At 45.6% G+C, this 20,656-nt stretch overlaps 2 protein-coding genes across 2 annotated transcripts in view; both read right to left on the bottom strand.

Moving 5' to 3' along the window:
- DYNC2I2 (dynein 2 intermediate chain 2) overlaps positions 1-7,987 on the bottom strand; it is a 29,707-nt gene extending 21,720 nt beyond the window's left edge. Inside the window, exons 1-2 of the mRNA XM_061199164.1 lie at positions 7,967-7,987; positions 3,829-4,122 (exon numbers count right to left, since the gene is read on the bottom strand). Of these exons, the coding sequence (XP_061055147.1) occupies positions 3,829-4,122; positions 7,967-7,987 (315 nt within the window). The remainder of the gene's footprint in view (positions 1-3,828; positions 4,123-7,966) is intronic.
- An 8,171-nt stretch (positions 7,988-16,158) lies between these two features.
- On the bottom strand, positions 16,159-20,549 carry LOC133097261 (cold shock domain-containing protein E1). Its single transcript, XM_061199163.1, has 2 exons — positions 20,480-20,549; positions 16,159-16,991 (listed from the first exon to the last, which is right to left on the bottom strand). Exons 1-2 carry the CDS (start codon positions 20,547-20,549, stop codon positions 16,384-16,386), a joined length of 678 nt encoding a protein of 225 aa, XP_061055146.1. The 3' UTR covers positions 16,159-16,383.
- Positions 20,550-20,656: the final 107 nt, after the last annotated feature.

The following is a 20,656-nucleotide window of genomic DNA, read 5'->3' as shown; positions in this document are numbered from 1 at the left end:
CTGTGGCACGTGGGCTCCAAAGCACGTGGGCTCTGTAGTTTGTGGCACGCGGGCTCTCTAGTTGAGGCGTACAGGCTCAGTAGCCCCGCCGCATGTAAGATCTTAGTTCCCTGACCAGGGATCAAACCTGCAACCCCTGCACTGGAAGGCGGATTCTTAACCACTGGACCACCAGGGAAGTCCCTGACCTCCTGTTTACTTGAACTTGCCTCTTGAGTATATCAGGGTAGCAAACAGTTACTCAAAGGATGACTTGGAGCTGAGAGTCAACCAATGAAGACAGTGATGATCAACATTTTCATAGAAGCTGGGAGACCATGTTATGCCACACCACCTTTGAGTTATAACTATTGCAGGCTATTCTGGTGTTGTCTTCGCATGTGTCTTGAAAAAAAAAAACAAAAACCCTAGTATCAAAACTATTAGCAAACTCCAAAAGGTTGAGAACCACAAATCTAATTCTTGAAAACACGTTAAAAGGCCAAACCCCAGGTTAAAAACAAACACCCTCCAGCAGGGGGTTCCATATGCTACAGAACCCACCAAGGGGAGGAAGCAGCAGCAGGCCGAGAAACAGGGAGGAGCGGACAGGTAGGCAACTAAGTTTAATTCAAAGCAGGAGGGGAGAAATGCATCAGAATCATGCCCATGGATGACAGGACACAAGAAAAGTATCCAATTCAGTATTTCCTGGGGGCCTTTGGGACATGCAAAAGTACACAAGACCCACACCCTGCCCTCTGGGAGCTCAGAGTCCAAAGGAGACAGACTGGAATGCCCAAAATGCAACTGCTGATAAAAAAGTTCTAGAACTAGATGGTAGTGATGGTTGCACATTGTGAATGTACTTAATATCACTGAATTTACACTTTAATACAGTAAATTTTATAGGTATCGCACCACAAAAAACAGAAAAATGCACCCTACATTCTGATAGGATCAGAATGCGCTTCAGAAAGGTAACTCTGCTGGAAAGTAGGGTGGATGAAATTAGTGGTTCTGAAGTTTCGCCACACGTTAGAATAACCTGGGGAGCTTTTATAAAACCAGATTCCTAGGTCACACCATACCGATTAAACCAGAATCACTGGAGGTAAGGACCAGACATTCATATTTTTCAAGACTCTCCAGGGCATTCCAGGGTCGGCCAAGTTTGAGAAAGCAGATGAGTAAGGTCAAGGCGATCAGGAGCCCTTCATCTCAAACAGCTGACTGGTTGACTGACCATGACACTCATGATCGCCCCCACCTGAACAGAACCGGGATCTCAAACTGTTTTCTTAGGAGCATCTCATTTAATCCCACAGAAGTATTCTACCAAGACCTACTTTGCAAAGAGATCACATGACTGGCCCAAGGCCAAGCCCCCAAAGAGTCTGTGCACTCAAACCCACAGACTGGTCCCAAAGTCCAGGACCCTGTCCCTCTGTGAACCAATCGAAACAGGACAAGAAAAGTCAAATCAGGCCAAAGATCATTAATACTTAAAAAAAAAAAATCCATCACTGGGACGTAAAAGTACATTCCAATATTGCACTACTACGTGGGCCAAGCAAAGAACAATTTTCGGCTTTTCCAAAGTAACTTAAAAAAATTAAGAAGCTGCATACAAATTTAGCTAAAACAATCATCACAGGGTTTATCGATAAGAGAAAAATTGGAAACAGTCCTTCAAAAGGGACTGATTAAATAAAATGAAGTTATAAAAAAAATTTTAAACAAAGGATGTTCAGGGTGTACTGAGTGAAAAAGGTGGGTCTACAAAATATTATGTACAGTGTGATTCCATTTTTGCAAAAAAAAATGGGAGAAAACAGACAAAACAAAAAAGGAGCAGGTATAAACCAAATGCCTGGGGAATGAGACTGTGGGGTGGTTTTTACTTCCAGTTTTTGCTTATCCAGATTTTTTTCTAAATTTTGGACACAGAAACTTTTATAAAGAGAAACAAGTTAATTTGGAAAAAGCAATTTACCACTTTCCTCTGACCCCTGCAACAGTTTTACAACTTAATAAAGAATCTCCTTCAATAAGACAGGAGAGACTGATTCAAGTGAACCACCTGAGATGAAAGCCTTTACACCTCAAGTATTAGAATCAGTTCTTAGAGCCCTACAGGTTCAAACTATAGCTACAAGAAAATCAACAAGCCTCAATCTCATTCTTTGTTTAAAAAAAATTAAAAGTTAGACTGAGTCAGTGGTTCCCAACCTGGAATCTTTTAAAATCTGTATCTTGGACTTCCCCAGTGGCCCAGTGGTTAAGAATCCGCCTGCCAATACAGGGAACACAGGTTTGATTCCTGGTTCGGGAAGATCCCACATGCCGCGGAGCAACTAAGCCCGTGCGCCACAACTCGTGAGCCTGCGCTCTAGAGCCTGCGTGCTGCAAGGACTGAAGCTCGCGCACCTAGAGCCCGCGCTCTGCAACGAGAAGCCCCTGCAGTGAGAAGCCTGCGCACCAGCAACAAACAGTAGCCCTGGCTCACCGCAACTAGAGAAAGCCCGCGTGCAGCAACGAAGACCTAACGCAGCCTAAAAAAAAAAAAAAAAAAAAATTAAATTAAATCTGAATCTTCAGCAAACGAGCTATTTCAAGTATTTTTTCAAAGCCAGTGAATGTGAATTACACATTTACCTTCAGTAAAGATGGATAGATATAACTAAACTATCCGCTGCCTTTAACTAGAACCATTTCTATCCAGCATGGTGAAGTGTGAAGTGCTTTGAAGCCAGATGAAATCTGGCTTGAGACCTGCAGACTGCTGGCCTGAGGCAAGAAACCTGTCCTCAAGAGTACGACATCATAGAAACCTCACTGGTATTGGTGTTGGTGAGGACATGGTCTCTGCAGGTTCTAACACCTGTGTGGCAAGCTAAGCCTGAGTTTCCTCTGCTGGGAAATATGCAGCCCCCTTGCAATGCTCATTTTCACCGAGGAAAAGCCAACATCCTTACAATGATGAGCAAGCCCTATACTTGACCTGCCTCTCCGTACCCTCTCTGACCTCACCTGGAACTATTCTCCCCTTCTCTTTCCTCTCCAGCCGCACCTGCCTCCTCACACACACTAGATTGGCTCCAACCCCAGGGCCTTTGCACTTGAAGTTTGCTCTCCCTGGACTGTTCTACCTCAGGTATCCACTTGGCGAACTCTCTCACCCCAAGTCCTTGCTCAAACATCACTCTCTCCATGAGGCCCGCGCTGCAGCCCACCCTCTCACTCCCCACCTCAGTCTTTCTAATCCCTCGCCCTTTTTCTTTTGTCCATGTCCACTGTTCACCTCTAACACACAGTATACTTATTTATTACGTACACTGTTTATTTCCTGTCCGCTGCCGACAAGCGCCCCGTGTAAGCTCCGGGAGGGAGCTCACCCACTGGTGACGGAGGAATCGCCACCGACGCAGCAGGGGCTCCAAGTCTACACACAGATCCCTCAGAAGCCCTGGCCCCCTGCAGCCCTGCCCTCATCTCAGACCACCTCGTCTGTGTGCTTTGGCTTAAACTACGTACTAGAAAACGGGTGTATCTCGACCTGAAGATGCAGTTTGGTCGTGTTTTTTAAGTGAAAGTTAGTTTGAAATGCCTAAAAACCGCAGTTCACACGAAATCCTTCAAAACGTGGGGTTTTTAGAGGTTTTAAAGAAACTCTTTTTGTTGCTATTCAAAGACTGGGTAAATTGAGACGAGGGTATCCCAAATGGTTAGTTTCTGAGAGTTAAAATATAAAAATAAAACGGTGGGACCTCAGAACCTGGCCCACCAGCCGCGCGAGGCCCCTCGCCCTCCCGCCCACGTAGCCCCGAGCCAGGCCCGCGCCCTCACCGTCTCCCCGCGGATGCCCTGGACGCCCCTCCACTGCGAGGGCACGGACGCCACGCCCAGGGTCTCGTCCTGCAGCGGCCCGGGCCGCTCGGGCCGCTCGGGCCGCTCGGTACTCGCAGTCCCGCCTGAAGCCAGCGCCTCAGCACCCGCGCTTCCCGCGCGGCAGAGCTGCCCCGGCTGCGCGCGGGTTGCCGTGGAGACGGCCCCGCCCCCCAACCACTCTCCGGCGCCGGCGCACTCCGACGCAACCTTCGCCCCCCCGCTCGTCCAGAGCGGAAGGCTGGGAAGCTGAGGCTATCGGCGCCATTTTTGAATTTGTCAGCGCGCCCCCCCCCTCCCCCCCCTCCCGCTCCAAGACGCAAGAAGAGATAAATTATTCTTTTCCGACGGTGCGACAAGCAATACCAGTTCTGGAGTCGCCAAACGCAGAGGGAGCCCGCTTGGGGCATGCGCGGCTACTCTGGGTGGGGAGGGAAGTGCGGAAGCGACGCACTCGTGCCAAGTTCAAAGATGGCGCTGAGCGGCCAGGCGCAGAGGCGAGGGGGGGAGGCTGTGGCCGCGGCGGGCTGGAGTTGTGGGGCCTCGGGGTGCAGAGTTGGCGCAGCAGCCGAGTGCTCCAGCAGAGCTCCAATTGGCGACCACCTCGAAGCCAAGTGCTCGCCGTCTGATCCTCAGTTTTTGCCACAATAGAATGGCGATTTTAAATACCCATATGCGGATCCAGTGTGGTTGAGTAGTTGGAAGGCCCAAATGAGGTCGAATGTAGAAAAATGCTTGTTAAACCGAAGTTAAAGGCCCGAACAACTACCAATTACTGAGTATCTACCGTGTGTCAGGTAGAACCCAGAGCTTTCTGTATGTTGATCTTAATAATCCTTAAAATAACTCTACGAGGAATCAACTGTTACATGTCGCTTGAGGGTGCTGATTGTCTGAAAAATAACTGCCCCAGATCACCCATAAAGCCTGCATCCCATTTGCCCAAGACCCCCCCGGAAAGCTGCTTGGCCCCAAGGCCCCGTTCTGAGCCTCTTGGCAAGAATCCTCTGGCCAGGTCCTCTGGGCCGCTTTCCTCCTATCCCTGAACTCTCAGAAGGATGGAAACCTGCCCAGTCAGAGACCCCTCTGTACCCACGACTGAGTCCTCATTGGGACCCTGTTCCAGCCAAGGCCATGAGGACCGATTAGATTAGCAACACTGGAAAGAATGGAATGCAATAGAAATTTCTTCCTAGAAAGTAGAACCAAACAAAATTCTCCTGGTGAGGCCCTCTTAACACTAGAAACATTTGCAAACGTCACCAAGGATTCCAAAAATCACGTTCAAAAAGAAGCTCAATGGGCCTTCCCTGGTGGTGCAGCGGTTAAGGCTCCACGCTCCCAATGCAGGGGGCCCGGGTTTGATCCCTAGCCAGGGAACTAGATCCCACATGCATGCTGCAACTAAGAGTTCGCATGCCACAACTAAAGAGCCAGCGAGCCGCAACTAAGGAGCCTGCCTGCTGCAGCTAAGACCCGGCACAACCAAATAAATAAATAAATAAATGAAAACATCTTCCCAGCAATCAATAAAAAACGTTAAAAAAAAAAAAAAAAAGAAGCTCAAGGCTGTGGGAATCAGGAGGCCTGGATATGAAGCCTGAACAGTGCTATGTCCTCTTTAATAGACTTGGTACCGCTCTGGGCCTTGGTTTCCTAGCTGAAAAAATGAGGCTAATAAGACCTGCTTCACCTGAGTAAGGAAGGAGAATATTTCAAGAAGAGAAGGGTGGGGCTTCCCTGGTGGCACAGTGGTTAAGAATCCGCCTGCCAATGCAAGGGACACGGGTTCGAGCCCTGGCCCGGGAAGATCCCACATGCCGCGGAGCAACTAAGCCCATGCGCCACAACTACTGAGCCTGAGCTCTAGAGCCCGCAAGCCACAACTACTGAGCCCACGTGCCACAACTACTGAAGCCTGCGCGCCTAGAGCCCATGCTCTGCAACAAGAGAAGCCACGACAATGGGAAGCCCGCACACTGCAACGAAGAGTAGCCCCGGCTCACCGCAACTAGAGAAAGCCTGCGCACAGCAACGGAAACCCAACACAGCCAAAAATAAAAAATAAAATAAATAAAAAATTTTTTTAAAAAAGAATAAGAAGAGAAGGGTGGCCCACGGTATTAAATGTCCCAAACAATTGCACGAGAGTAGTGGAAACAAAAGCCAGCCTGCAGAGGGTTTAGGAGGGAAAGGAGGAAGTAGAGAAAGTAATGGATAGTATTGGGAAGCTCAACATAGGAAGTAAGTGTGAGTGTAAATTGGTAAAACTAATTGGAGGGTAATTTGACCTTAAAGTGTGCCTCCTCTTTAATCCAGAAATCCTACTTCTGGGAATTTTTCCTGAATCAACATCTGATTCACACAGACACTGAGACCCAAGGATATTCAGCAACTATTCATTTACGGTAGTATTACTATGATAATAGCAAGATCCTGCAGTCAGCCTAAATTTCCAAGCAAAGTCGTGGCACACAACAGGTATTCACTAAAAATTTGAGAAAGAATGGACAGTAAGCCTTTGGTTGAGTAATTATGATACATGGTATAGAATCTCAGGTGGCCATTAAGAGTGTTGTTATTTGCTATTTATTTATTTATTTATTTATTAAAATTTATTTAATTTTATTTATTTTTGGCTGTGTTGGGTCTTCGTTGCTGCACGCGGGCTTTTCTCTGGTTGCGGCGAGTGGGGGGGCTACTCTTCATTGTGGTACGTGGGCTTCTCATTGTGGTGGCTTCTCTTGTTGGGAGCATGGGCTCTAGGTGAGCGGGCTCAGTAGTTGTGTCTCGCAGGCTCTAGAGCGCAGGCTCAGTAGCTGTGGTGCACAGGCTTAGTTGCTCCGCGGCATGTGGAATCTTCCCGGACCAGGGCTCGAACCCGTGTCTCTTGCATGGGCAAGAGGATTCTTAACCACTGCGCCACCAGGGAAGCCTGTTATTTGCGATTTAAATGTGGCAAAATGTTTGCAGGATATTAAAGTTTTTATAAAATGCAATTTATATGCATTGTATCCTGTTTTTATAACAATATATGTTTCTAACAAAACCTAGGGGTATAGATCCAAATACGCATAACAGATGCCTCTGGGTAATTTAAGTTTTTCTCTCTTTGTAGGGTTCAAGTTTTATGTGGTTTATTTATGAAAAGAGAGGAGGGAATGAATGAACAGACAAATGCTTAGCGTGCTGGAGAGCGTATTATACCTTGGGTGGGCAGGACAGTTGGGGAAACATTTCCAGGGTAGGAGAGTCTTGAGCAGGCATATGTGCCAGAAAGGAGGAGGCTGAAAGGGTGAGCAGGACTCACTAGAGGAGGAAGGGGAGGAGGAGGAGGAGCAGTTGGGCAGCAAGTGGCCCTGTGGTGTTTCTCCAGCCCTCTTTTTCCCATCCTGAAGCCTCAGGCCCTCTGGCCATTCCCTGTTACCCTGACAGCAATTCAAACGCCTCCACCTGACCTCTGGCTTCCATGTACTTTCCCTCTACCTGGAGCACTCCTCCCTGCTCTCCTATTTACTACGAAACCAGATCCCAAGCCCATTGTTGGCTCTCAGGGGACTGAGTTTCTCTTCTCTAGAGCACTCCTCAAAATTGTAATTTAGTAACAAGGTAGTATTGCCTGTCTTTGCCCCAGTGAGTCAGCTCCTCCAACATGGGGAACATAGCTGTCCCCAGAGCCCAGCACTGTGCCTGGCACACAGTAAAGACTAATTGAATGGGGCTTCCCTGGTGGCGCAGTGGTTGAGAATCTGCCTGCCAATGCAGGGGACACGGGTTCGAGTCCTGGTCTGGGAAGATCCCACATGCCGCGGAGCAACTAGGCCCGTGAGCCACAACTACTGAGCCTGCGCGTCTGGAGCCTGTGCTCCGCAACAAGAGAGGCTGCGATAGTGAGAGGCCTGCGCACCGCAATGAAGAGTGGCCCCCACTTGCCGCAACTAGAGAAAGCCCTTGCACAGAAACGAAGACCCAACACAGCTAAAAATAAATAAATAATAAAAATAAAGGAATTAAAAAAAAAAAAAGACTAATTGAATGAATGTCTAGCCATCAGTAAGAACAGTTTCCAGCCTTATACGTAGGACAGAGCCCCACTCACTTTTTTTTCTGGCTTCGCCATGCGCTTGTGGAATCTTAGTTCCCCAACCAGGGACTGAACCCGGGCCCTCGGCAGCAAAAACGTGGAGTCCTAACCACTGGACTGCCAGGGAATTCCTGAGGACAGAGTCCCTTTTAAATCTCAACTGGGCCTCACCCCAGGTCATTTCCAGGAAGACTCCTGCTTCCTACCTCTACTTCTTGCTGCAAAAAAGTTCAGTCAATGTGTGTTCAGAGAATGTTCAAATGCATTCAAGGAGACAAAGAGTCAAAAAAGAAGACATCCCCATTTTAAAACGCTGGTGGCAATTCTTTCAGGAACATTCAGTTCTATTTAGTAAAACTGAGTTTAGTAAAACTCAACTTCTGAATGTCTCTACCATGCTCCAAGGACGAAACAATTATATAATAATAACACCTCCTAGAGTATGGAGTTCTCGATATGTGCTAAGCACTTTGCATGAATTCTCACAACATCCTGATAGGTCAGGTATTATTACAACTCACATTTCACAGATGTGGGAAAGAACGAAGGCTAAGAGACTTTTGTGACTTGCCCATGGTCACGCATAGCTGGTGAGGTGGAGGTTGGACTAAACCCCAGAACTGCCTGATTCCAAAGACCATTCTCCTTTCTTTAAATCATTCCATGCTTCAATTTTCTTATTTATAAAATTAGGTTGCTAGGCCTATCCCATTGGGTTGAAATAGGACTGAATGAGTTAATACTTGGAAAGCAAGCACACAAAGCAGTACATAGTATGTTATCAGTACTTATCAGTACTTCTTAATTATGAACATTATTATTACCACCAAGCCATAAGGGATCAGAGAGACCACATAAAGGGAGGCTGGACCTTAAAGGATGGGAAAGATTAGTCCTAAGTTACAGGGTAGGTTCTCAGCGCGCGCGCGCGCGACTGGCCATCTAAATAAGTGCCGTCTTCCCCCAGGTTGACACCAATTATGAGCTAGGCATTGTGATAGGTTCTGGGAACTATGATGGTTCCCGCCCTCAACAAGCTTACAGTTGCACGAGAGAGAGTCAGTCACAAAACCCTGCCTCAGCTCTCGGTGATGGCCAGGGACGTGTGGCCAGCAGAGGGCCCTCTGCATTTGCGGATCGGGCCTCAGGGAGGAGAGGGCTTCTAGGCTGAGGTCTGAAGAAAAAGTCAGCCTGGCAAGGACAACTTGAAGATGAAAAATAGGAGTAGGAAGAGGGGGAGAGTCTTCCAAGTAGAAGGAAGAACTCTGCGAAGAAGTCCCCAAAGCAACAGAGAACCTGGTGCCTTGATGCTGCATGTGAACAGGGGCCAGATCATGAAGATGCTAAAGGGACATGGAGCTTGGACTTTATCACTAGATCACCAGGAAACCAGTGATGGGTTTTCAGCAAGGGAGTGACTTGATTGGATTTATGTATTTTAAGAAGATGCCTGGATGTAGAGTGGAGAATGGATTGTGAACAGCTAGATTCCCTTAGCCCAGGACAGCCCTGCTAATTCATTATCTCTAAGGTGGGCTCTGGGATTTCCCTGGTCATTCTTTTGTGCTCTGAGGTTTAAGAGACACTTACTCAAGAGGAATCCCAGAACTATTTAGAGTAAAGGCAGTATCAGTGAAATAAGAGCCGCTCAGAAGAGGAAAATCCCTTGGAGTTCTGGGCAGTAGGCATTACCTCAAAGTCACATAGGCAGGCTTCCCAGCTCAGCCCTGGGAAGCCTTTACCAGCCCAGGTAAGGGCTTCAGTCATTCATTCACTCATTCATTCATTTATTCAGCAAATGATTATCCTACGCCCCCTACGTGTCAGACACTGTGCTCAGGAGCAGCCGACACCACCAAGCAGTTCTGCTCTCTTGGAATTTACACTCTGAGCATTGACACATAAATAATTACAGGGTAAAAAGGGCTTGGAAGAAGCCTAGGGTCATTACTACTGGGGAGATGGAGGGTGGGGTGGGAAGGATGTGGTGATAAAAGGCCCAACCCCATGCCTCTCACATGGAAGAGCACAAAAAACTTTTTTTTTAATTAATTAATTAATTAATTTATGGCTGTGTTGTGTCTTCGTTTCTGTGCGAGGGCTTTCTCTAGTTGTGGCAAGCGGGGGCCACTCTTCATCGCGGTGCGCGGGTCTCTCACTATCGCGGCCTCTCTTGTTGCGGAGCACAGGCTCCAGACGCGCAGGCTCAGTAATTGTGGCTCACGGGCCCAGTTGCTCCGCGGCATGTGGGATCTTCCCAGACCAGGGCTCGAACCCGTGTCCCCTGCATTGGCAGGCAGATTCTCAACCACTGCGCCACCAGGGAAGCCCCACAAATAACTATTTTATTCAACAAATACTAATGGAATGCCTACTATAAGTCAAAGACTAGAAGAAAAACAAAGCAGGGGAAGGGAACAGAGAAGGATAAGGGTACATCTGGGAAAAACTATTTTATCTAGGGCAGACAAGGGAGACCTCTAGGAGGAGGTGACATTTGAGAAGTCAGTTCAATCCCTCCAGGCCTCAAGATTCCCTCTTGGCCTGTCCGCTTTCTGCCTCTCGGCCTTTGCGTCCACCCAGCACAGGCCCCATCCCTCCCCAACCCGGAAAGTCCCCTGCTCAAAGGTGGACTAAGACAAAGGCTTAATAAACTTATTAAAACAGCTTTGTCAGAGCTGGAGTCTGAGAGCGGGAAGGAAGGGAAGGGCAATGGGGTACAACTCCCGCCCCTTCCCCAACCGGGAGCCCAGGATGATAAATCCTCCCCGCACTCACAAGCATTGCTGTAGCTTCAGCCCCAGCCTTGAGCAGCCATCCGTCCACTCAGGGTCAAACAAGGCCTTGATTTTTCTTCGGACCTCCTGTGTGTGAGTCCCCACACTTAGCCGGGTTAACGACGGTTACTAGAATGTAATGGAGGGGAGTTTGGCATCTGGCATTAGGGTTTCAAATCTTGGCTTATTCTGTAGTCCCTGTGTGACTTTGTGCCCTTCCTGTCCCTCATCTGAGCCTCACTTTCCTTGGCCTGGAATGTTTCTCTCCCAGCCCTGCAAGGTGCTGGCTCCTTTTTTTTTTTTAATTTCGCGGTGCCGCATGGCTTGCGGGATCTTAGTTCCCCGACCAGGGATCAAACCCAGGCCCACGGCAGAGAAAGCACTGTGTCCTAACCACTGGACCGCCAGGGAATTCCCTCCTTTTTATTTTTTAAGTCTGGGACAAGATTTTTCTTCTTAGACCAACCTTCCCTGAAGACTTGATTGAAAGAGGCTTTCCTTGTTATTCTCCATTGCAACCCTGTTTGGCTGCCTTCTTGGCAGCCTTCTTAATTTGGTATTACACATTCACTGTTTGTTTCCTGCTGGGCAGTGTGTGCCTCCTCACTCTACCATGTGCTGGGACCATTGTCTCCTTGGCTTCAAGTTTACCTGTGCCAGGCCAGTGCTCACCCACAGTAGGTAAGTCATCAATAAATATGTGCCCACCTTGAGTGAACACATAAAGTGGGATGATTACAATACTTGCCACACCTGGTCATGGTGAAAATTCAGTGCATCTGGCACCTGAAAGAGCGTAATAAAATGTAGCCATAATTAACGTACCTGTTCTGCGCATGCTTTTGTGTGGCCTCTGTAGAGCCACACCATGGGCTGGTGTGGCTCTACAGAGGGAGAGTGGAGGTAAAGCAAGTAGATATTCACAATTCCAAGTGTTACAGTCCCCATTATACAGATTACGAACAAACAACTGAGGTTCAGAAAGGAAGAATGATTTGCCATGCAGCTGAGTGTATATATGTCTTTTGTTTTTAGGAAGCAAACTGGCTTAATACATGAAGAGAACCTTCAATCAGTTACCTTGTAAGGTTATGATGTATATAATTATTCTGGGGCTATAGTTTTATTTTTATCCCTTTAAAAATAAATTTATTTATTTTGTTTATTTATTTTTGGCTGTGTTGGGTCTTCATTGCTGCACACAGGCTTTCTCTAGTTGTGGTGAGCAGGGGCTACTCTATGTTGCAGTGTGCAGACTTCTCATTTCCGTGGCTTCTCGTTGCAGAGCACGGGCTCTAGGCGTGCGGGATTCAGCAGTTGTGGTTCATGGGCTCAGTAGTTGTGGCGCACGGGCTTAGTTGCTCCACGGCATGTGGGATCTTCCTGGACCAGGGCTCGAACCTGTGTCCCCTGCACTGGCAGGCGGATTCTTAACCACTGTGCCACCAGGGAAGTCCCTATTTGTATTCTTTTTATTTTTATTGTTTTTATTTTTTATTTTTATTTTTTTTTAATTAATTAATTAATTTATTTATGGCTGTGTTGGGTCTTCGTTTCTGTGCCAGGGCCTTCTCTAGTTGTGGCAAGTGGGGGCCACTCTTCATCACGGTGCACGGGCCTCTCACTATCGCGGCCTCTCTTGTTGCGGAGCACAGGCTCCAGACGCGCAAGCTCAGCAATTGTGGCTCACGGGCCCAGCCGCTCCACGGCATGTGGGATCCTCCCAGACCAGGGCTAGAACCCGTGTCCCTTGCATTGGCAGGCGGATTCTTCACCGCTGCGCCACCAGGGAAGCCCAAGTATATTTTTTAATGTATGTCAAAGGTGACATTTCAGAGCGGAATAGAATACTTAAATTGCTCAATAAACGGTGTTGCCCTCAAAATCCCTGCAAGCACACACACTCCATTAGTCTATGAGATTTGAATGATGGAGCCATATCGTTTTCATTTCTGCAACCATAAGGCCTAGCCCAGTGCCTGACAACATATAATATCCACTCCACAAAAGGCTGAGCTGTCAATTCCTTGCAATTTTCAAAGACTCAGACAAGGGAATTCTCATCTTTTAAAGAGAAAATCCTGGGACTTCCTTGGTGGTCCAGTGCCTAAGACTCTGCGCTCCCAGTGCAGGGGGTCTGGGTTCGATCCCTGATCAGGGAACTAGATCCCACATGCCGCAACTAAAAGGTCCTACGTGCCGCAACTAAGACCTGGCTCAGCCAAATATATAAATAAATAAATAAATTTTTTTAAAAAAAAAGAAAAGATCGAGAGCCTTGCTTACATCAAAATAAAATACTTCAGTAAGTCTCAAAAAAAATTAAAAACCACTAAAAATACAATGCAAAGCAAATAACCTAGGGAAAATATTTTGCAATATGTAAACAAGAGGCTTATATGCCTAATATATAAAATACACTTATAAATTAACGAAGAAAAGAGATACATCATAACAGGAAATTGGGCAAATTGATATGAATGGATATTTACAAAAGAAGAAATGCCATTGTCAAGAAGCATAAGAAAAATTGTTCTGATGCAAATCAAAACTACAATGAGGTACCACCTCACTTTAATGGCCATCATTAAGGTCTACAAATAACGGGACTTCTCTGGTGGTCCAGTGGCTAAGACTCGGCCTCCCAGTGCAGGGGGCCTGGGTTCGATCCCTGGTCAGGGAACTAGATCCCACATGCCGCAACTAAAGATCCCGCATGCCCCACATGCCACAAATAAGACCAGCGCAGTCAACCCAACTTAAAAAAAAAAAGTCTACAAATAACAAATGCTGGAGAGGGTGTGGAGAAAAAGGAACCCTCCTACACTGTTAGTGGGAATGTAGATTGGTGCAGCCACTGTGGAAAGCAGTACAGAGAGTCCTCAAAAAACTAAAAGTAGAGTTGCCATATGATCCAGCAATCCCACTCCTGGGCATGTATCTGGACAAAACTATAACTTGAAAAGATATATGCACCCCGATGTTCACAGCAGCACTGTTTACAATAGCCAAGACATGGAAGCAACCTAAATGTCCATCGATAGATGAATGGATAAAGAAGATGTGATATATATATACAATGGAATACTACCCAGCCATAAAAAAAGAATGGAATAATGCCATTTGTATCAACCTGGATGGACCTAGAGATTATCATACTAAGTGAAGTAAGTCAGAAAGAGAAAGACAGATATCATATAATATCACTTATATGTGGAATCTAAAATATGACACAGGAAATTCCCTGGCAGTCCCAGTGGTTAGGACTTGGCGATTTCACTGCCAGGGTGTGGAGGGTGTGTATGCAGGGCCGGGTTCGATCCTTGGTCAGGGAAATAAGATCCTGTAAGCCATTCAGCAAGCCAAAAAGTAAAAACTAATTAATTAATAATTAAAAATAAATAAAATAAAATATGACACAAATGAACTTATTTATGAAACAGACTCACAGACATAGAGAACAGACTTGTGGTTGCCAAGGGGGAGGGAGGGTGGAGGAGGAATGGATTGGGAATTTGGGATTAGAGATGCAAACTATTACATACAGAATGGATAAACAGCAAGGTCCTACTGCATAACACAAGGAACTATATTCAATATCCTGTAATAAACCATAATAAAAAAGAATATAGGACTTCCCTGGTGGGGCAGTGGTTAAGAATCCGCCTGCCAATGCAGGGGAGGGACACGGGTTTGAGCCCTGGTCCGGGAAGATCCCACATGCTGCGGAGCAACTAAGCCCGCCAGCCACAACTACTGAGCCCGTGTGCCACAACTACCAAAGCCCACAAGCCTACAGCCCGTGCTCTGCAACAAGAGCAGCCACTGCGATGAGAAGCCCGCGCACTGTAACAAAGAGTAGCCCCCACTCACCGCAGCTAGAGAAAGCCTGCGCGCAGCAACGAAGACCCAATGCAGCCAAAAATAAAATAAATAAATTTATAAAGAAAAAAAAGAATATATAGGGACTTCCTTGGAGGTCCAGTGGTTAAGACTCCACGCTTCCACTGAAGGGGGCACAGGTTCAATCCTGATCCCACGTGCCACGCGATGCGGCCAAAAAAAATCCCCCCAAAACAAGTATATATACATACATACATATGTATGTATATATATATGTATGTATATATATATGCATGTATATATATGTATATGTATAACTGAATCCCTTTGCTGTATATCAGAAACTAATACAACATTGTAAATCAACTGTACTTCAATAAAGAACAAATCTAAAAAAAAAAGAAAAGAAAAACTGTTTTTCTGAGATAAAATTTTCCACCTACTGAATATGAACTTCAGAGAATGAGGCAGGGTTCAGTGAAATATACACAAACACTGCAGGAGAGCAGCTGGACAATTGGGCAGCATGTTACAAACCCTTAATATTTTACATACTTTCCCACTCAACAATTGCAGTTCTAGGAATGTATTCTAAGGAAATAATCATATGTGTCAAGATTTAGTTGCCAGGATGTTTATCACAACGTTGCTTATAATTACAAAATAGTAGGAACATCTTAAATTTCTATTGTCAAGTTTTGGTTAAATAAATTACAGCACATTTACCCAACAGAAAACAATATAGCAATGAAAAATGTTGTCACAGGAGTATATATAATGGCATGAAAAGATGTTAAAGAAAAATCGTTAATGGAAAAACTTAGACTAAAAACCAGCTTTGTACAATAATCCTGTTTAAACTGCACACAAATACATATTATAGGACATATATGTTTTGTGAGTAGTTCCTATCTCTTTTTTTTTTTTTTTTCAGGCACAACTTTTTTATTATTTTTTGTTTGTTTTGTTTTGAAATCAGTAAAAGAAACTGGGTCCTAGAAGCTGCGGTGATCTAAGCAGCAGCAAGTTTGTGCATTCATCCTCTTGTTTTTGTTTAAATACGTTTAAATTATCACACTGCTGGCACACCTCATTTGCATGAAATTCTACACCATATATACTAATTGAGGTAAAGTTACCGCCCCCCCCCCATCCCAGGGTGGGGCGAGGGGGTGGGAACTACCCTGGAAGATAATTTTCACTGAAATCTAACCAAACTTCATTAAGTGGACTCTGAGAAGATTACAAATGATATGAAAAATAACATTTGGCCATCAACTTAAAGAATTGGTTTGCCTATGCAAATTTTTGTAATTCTTAATATATTCTACCATCATATGGTCCTCAGAATTAAAGCATAATGAACAGAAAAGAAAAGGAAAAAGAATGCAACTGAGTGCTAAGGCAGAACATCTTGCCAGAAGTAATGAAGGTAGAGTATATACTAAGTATCAAGTGCAGAATTTCATAGGGCCAACAAGGTAACAGTCTATATTTTCCACTTACACAGGCAAAGTGGATTTTGCAATTACCAGTTGCGTTAAATGCACCAAATAAAGCTCCTAAAATTGATACTATAAGGCGCCACCTTAAGTTTTCCAGGCTGCAACTGTGCATAATTTTAAAATGGTTTTCTTAAATTTATTTATTTTTTTAAACATAACACGAGGAAGGTGTTAAAACTGGTGTAATAGCTCAATAGAATAAGTGTTCCAGATTTTGGGAGGGATGAAGAGGGAGATATTCAGAACCCTTCACCAGAATCCCCCCAACTTGATCATAGTGGATTAATGATGTGCTTTGTGGATGTGGTTAGTCAATGACACCAGCTTGACGGATCTTTCTTTCGGCACCAAATCCCACTGAGTTATCTGGTCCCCTTGGCTGACGAAGAACCATTAGGCGAGGAGCACTGGCATCATCCAGTGTGATGTTCTTCAAGCGATTGACCAACCTATCAGGTCGTGGAGCTGCAACAGCCTTGGGGCCCTCGCAGACTCGCCAAACATTGCAAGCACTGCACTTGCCAGTGTGCTGATTAAAAATCACTGAGAATTCCACCTCCTCTCCTGCCTGTAGCTCAATGCCATCCTGAACTTCTTTCACATGGAAAAAGAGCTTCTTGCTATCTCCTACTTCATAGTTAATGAAGCCAAACTGATCTTTCACACACTCCACTGTGGCCCTACGCAGGGGTGTGATGTTGTAGGCCATAGTCTGTGCATTTTGGCCCAGGACACACAATTGGAACTTGATGCTCTCCCCTTTCTGTAGGCAATCCCCTTTGTTGGCCATCCCAACTATGCCAAATGGATAGACCTCACCTTTCATATCCCCTTCGTCCATGATCGCAATCATTCCTTGGTACTCAGTCTGTGTTGGATCGACACTCCTCAAGGGGCGAAGAGTAGTTCCTATCTCTTGATGGTGGGATACCGGTGTAACTTTTTCTAAAGACTATTATTAATTTTTTTTTTTTTTTTTGGCCGTGCCACGCAGCTTGCGGGATCTTAGTTCCCTGACCAGGGATCGAACCGGCCCCCCACCTTCCCCCTCCCCCCCCTGCCCCCCCATCCTCCCCTTCCCCTAGTCCCCGCCCCGGACAGTGAAAGTGCTGAGTCCTAACCATTGGACCACCAGGGAATTCCTTATTATTAACTTCTTAATAAGTACCAAGGAGCCAGAGAACAGTGTGAGGGCAATGAAAGAGGTACCAAATGACCCTCAGGCCCTGGCACCCATTTAAGACAAGAAACGCAGAATGTGGGATCTTAGTTCCCTGACCAGGGATTGAACCCGTGCCCCCTGCATTGGAAGCACAGTCTTAACCACTGGACAGCCAAGGAAGTCCAGAAAGACACCGGATTGAATCCTGAGTCTTCTATTCCTATCCTTTCGATTTTTGGACAAGATTCTTTGGCTGTCAATTTTTCATTTGATTTGATTCTCTCATCTGTAAAATAAGGACATAATACTGTCCTGGAAAGGTGGATGGGAGGGTTTAAAAGGATAATGCTATTGAAATCCTCGAATACAGCTATGGGTGTTTGGGATGTTTTGGAAAATTCTGGTTCCCAGAGAGAGCCTGGCCTCAGGGTTATGGAACATCATGATCCTGTCAACTTTTGGGTGGGGTGGAGGGAGGCCATTTGCCTTGCCTCCACCTTGTCTGCAGCCAGTTCTGGAATGGAGCAGAGTTGCACAGTTGCCTGGTAACACCTCTGGGAATCCAGGAAGTTCAAGTTTTGGAAGCTGTGGAGGAAAGGAAAGGTGGGGTCTTGCATGTTTGAATTTAAGCTGACGTGTACCGAGTGGGTGCTGTTCTTATGTGATGTAAGTGATTCTAAGTACTAGAGCTCAGGTAATCTTTGTTTTGTTTTAATGTAATAGATACACAGGTTCAAAATTCAAAATGTACAACAGGATGAAGAGTGAAAGATCTCCCTGTATCCCTGTCCTTTCATTTCTCACAACCCAGCCCCCTCCCCAGGGATGGCTGAGTTATCACCTTCACAGGAGTCCTTTAATAGCTGTGTTACAAGTATACAGGCAAATAAGTGAACATGTATTTTTTTTCTACCCTCCCTTTTACACAAATGGTAACATACTACCTGCTTGGTAGGACCTTGCTTATTTCACTTCACCATGGCTCTTTTTCCCTATTTGATTTAATGGTTGCAGCTCATTCTACTGTATAGGTTATACCCCTTGGTCACCCAAAGCCCAAAGAAGTTGTTAGGTTGTTTCCAATCTTTCACTTTTATGATGTTGCAGTGAATTGCCTTGCATAGGTGCCACCTCATTTATCTGTAGGATAAAAAATAGAAGGAGAATTTCTGGGTCAAGGGTATGTACTTTTGCACTTTTGATAGATACTCTGATGGTTAAACTGCCCTCCAAAGGGGCTGTATCCATTTAAGGTGCCTTCTCCCAGGTAGGCTGTTTTTAACTTTTGGATCTCAGGTTGGTGGGTAATAAAAGGGAATCTCAAGGTAAATGGAATTTGTATGGGTCTCATGAAGCTCCTTTTGCTACTCCTCACTGACCCCCTTGTCCTTTGTTTCTAGGAACTGAGCTGGTGCAGCATCCTGTCAGTACACTCCCTTCTGGCTGCTACAAGCAAGGGATTTGGGGTTTGCCCCTCAGCTTCCATAAGTGTCCTTTGCTGATACACCCAGAAATCTGTAGCTAGGGCGTCTGTCCTCTCTTCCTGCATACATCCTGTTCCTTTTCCACTGCTTTGGCCATCCAGCCACCTATTCTGTGCTTTGGGGTTTAGCTGACTCCCAGTTTCATCAAAAGAGAGTTTTTGTTTTTGTTTTCCATGCTGTTGTTTTGGACAGTTTCTTTGGTAAAAACAGGAGAAGGATGACTCTTTGTCCTTAATTGAAAATCCTAAAACAAAGAGGCATGTATTATTATCATCCATTTTACAGGTGTAAACACTGACACTTAGGCTGGTTAGAAAGTGCATCCCTGTGATAAAATGACCCCAGAACTGGGGTTCCAGTTTTAACTGTTATTCTCCTTATGACCTTAGGTAAATCACTTCTTTCAGGTCTCAGCTTGCCTAGCTGTGAAACCAAAATGTCTTAGAAGAAGCCCAAAGTCCCTCAGAAGCTGTCAGAGAACGGAGGGATGGGAGGGAGTAAGAGATGTTGGTGGTGCTCGGTCTTCCTCCAGAAAGAGCTCAGCTTTTTATCAGTATTGACATTACTGACTTATGCCTTAGATTTATTTTAAGAGGGTAATTAATGGGAAAAAAACAAACAGAAAAAAAAAAGGAAAATCATTGCACTATCTCAGAGGTTGTAAACTCATGGCTCATAGGCTGAAAGTGGCCTGATGACATGCTTTACTTCGTCCACAAAGTATGTTTTAAAATGTTTAATTAGTTGCTAACTTTCTTTTTTTTTTGGCTACGTTGGGTCTTCATTGCTGCGCGCGGGCTTTGTCTCGTTGCAGTGAGCGGGCTTCTCATTGCGGTGGCTTCTCTTGTTGCAGAGCATGGGCTCTAGGCACACGGGCTTCAGTAAGTTGTGGCACACAGGCTCAGTAGTTGTGGCTTGCAGGCTCTAGAGTGCAGGCTCAGTAGTTGTGGCGCACGGGCTTAGTTGCTCCGCGGCATGTGGGATCTTCCCGGCCCAGGGCTCAAACCCATGTCCCCTGCATTGGCAGGCGGATTCTTAACCACTGCGCCACCAGGGAAGCCCTAGTTGCTAACTTTTAAAAATCCAGAGATTTCATATAAAAATGTGTATCTCTGGGACTTCCCTGGTGGTCCAGTGTGTAGGACTCCGCGCTCCCAATGCAGGGGCTCTGGGTTCAATCCCTGGTCGGGGAAGTAGATCCCACATGCATGTCACAACTCAGAGTTTGCATGCCGCAGCTAAGAAGTCCACCTGCCGCAACTAGCATGCCGCAACTAAGACCTGGTGCAGCCAAAAAAAAAAAAAAGATTGAAAACAAAATGTATATCTCTGGCTGTTCTTTAGAAGAATCAAAGATATGGCAGCTTGGGGTTCACAAACCGAAAACACTGGTGTAGCAAACCCCAGATCCAGAAACCGGGCATCACCAGAAAGGATTAAGGCCCTTAATCCCACCTCAGATGATGTCCCTCCCCAGGGCAAAGGTAACCACACTCCAGACTTCTAACAGCATAGATCAGTTTTGTCTGTTTTTGTAATTTATATAAGTGCAATCACACAGCCTGTCCTATTTTGTGTCTTGTGTCTTTCACTCAACATTATGTTTGTAGGCTGCATTCACATGATGGCACATAGCTGTAGTTCATTTGTTTTCATCGTTTTATCATGTTCCGTTGTATAAATATCTCACAACCTATTTATTCGGCTGTTGGTAGACATCTGTATTGTTTCCAGATTTTGGCTAGTATGAATCTCACTGCTATGGACATTCTTGTACACATTTATCACACATATTGGTGCACACAGGTACGCATTTCTGTTGAGCATGTAGGCGGGAGTAGAACTGCTGGGTAAGAGTAACTCAGCCCAGGCTCTGCTTTGATAGAGCCGGCACATGTTTTCCAGAGTGGTTATACCAACCTACCTTCCTCCAG

Source organism: Eubalaena glacialis, chromosome 9, assembly GCF_028564815.1.
Source record: "Eubalaena glacialis isolate mEubGla1 chromosome 9, mEubGla1.1.hap2.+ XY, whole genome shotgun sequence".
In the NCBI taxonomy this organism is placed as follows: domain Eukaryota; kingdom Metazoa; phylum Chordata; class Mammalia; order Artiodactyla; family Balaenidae; genus Eubalaena; species Eubalaena glacialis.
Note: the sequence above shows the minus strand (reverse complement) of the source record. Positions and strands in the feature narration are given on the sequence as shown.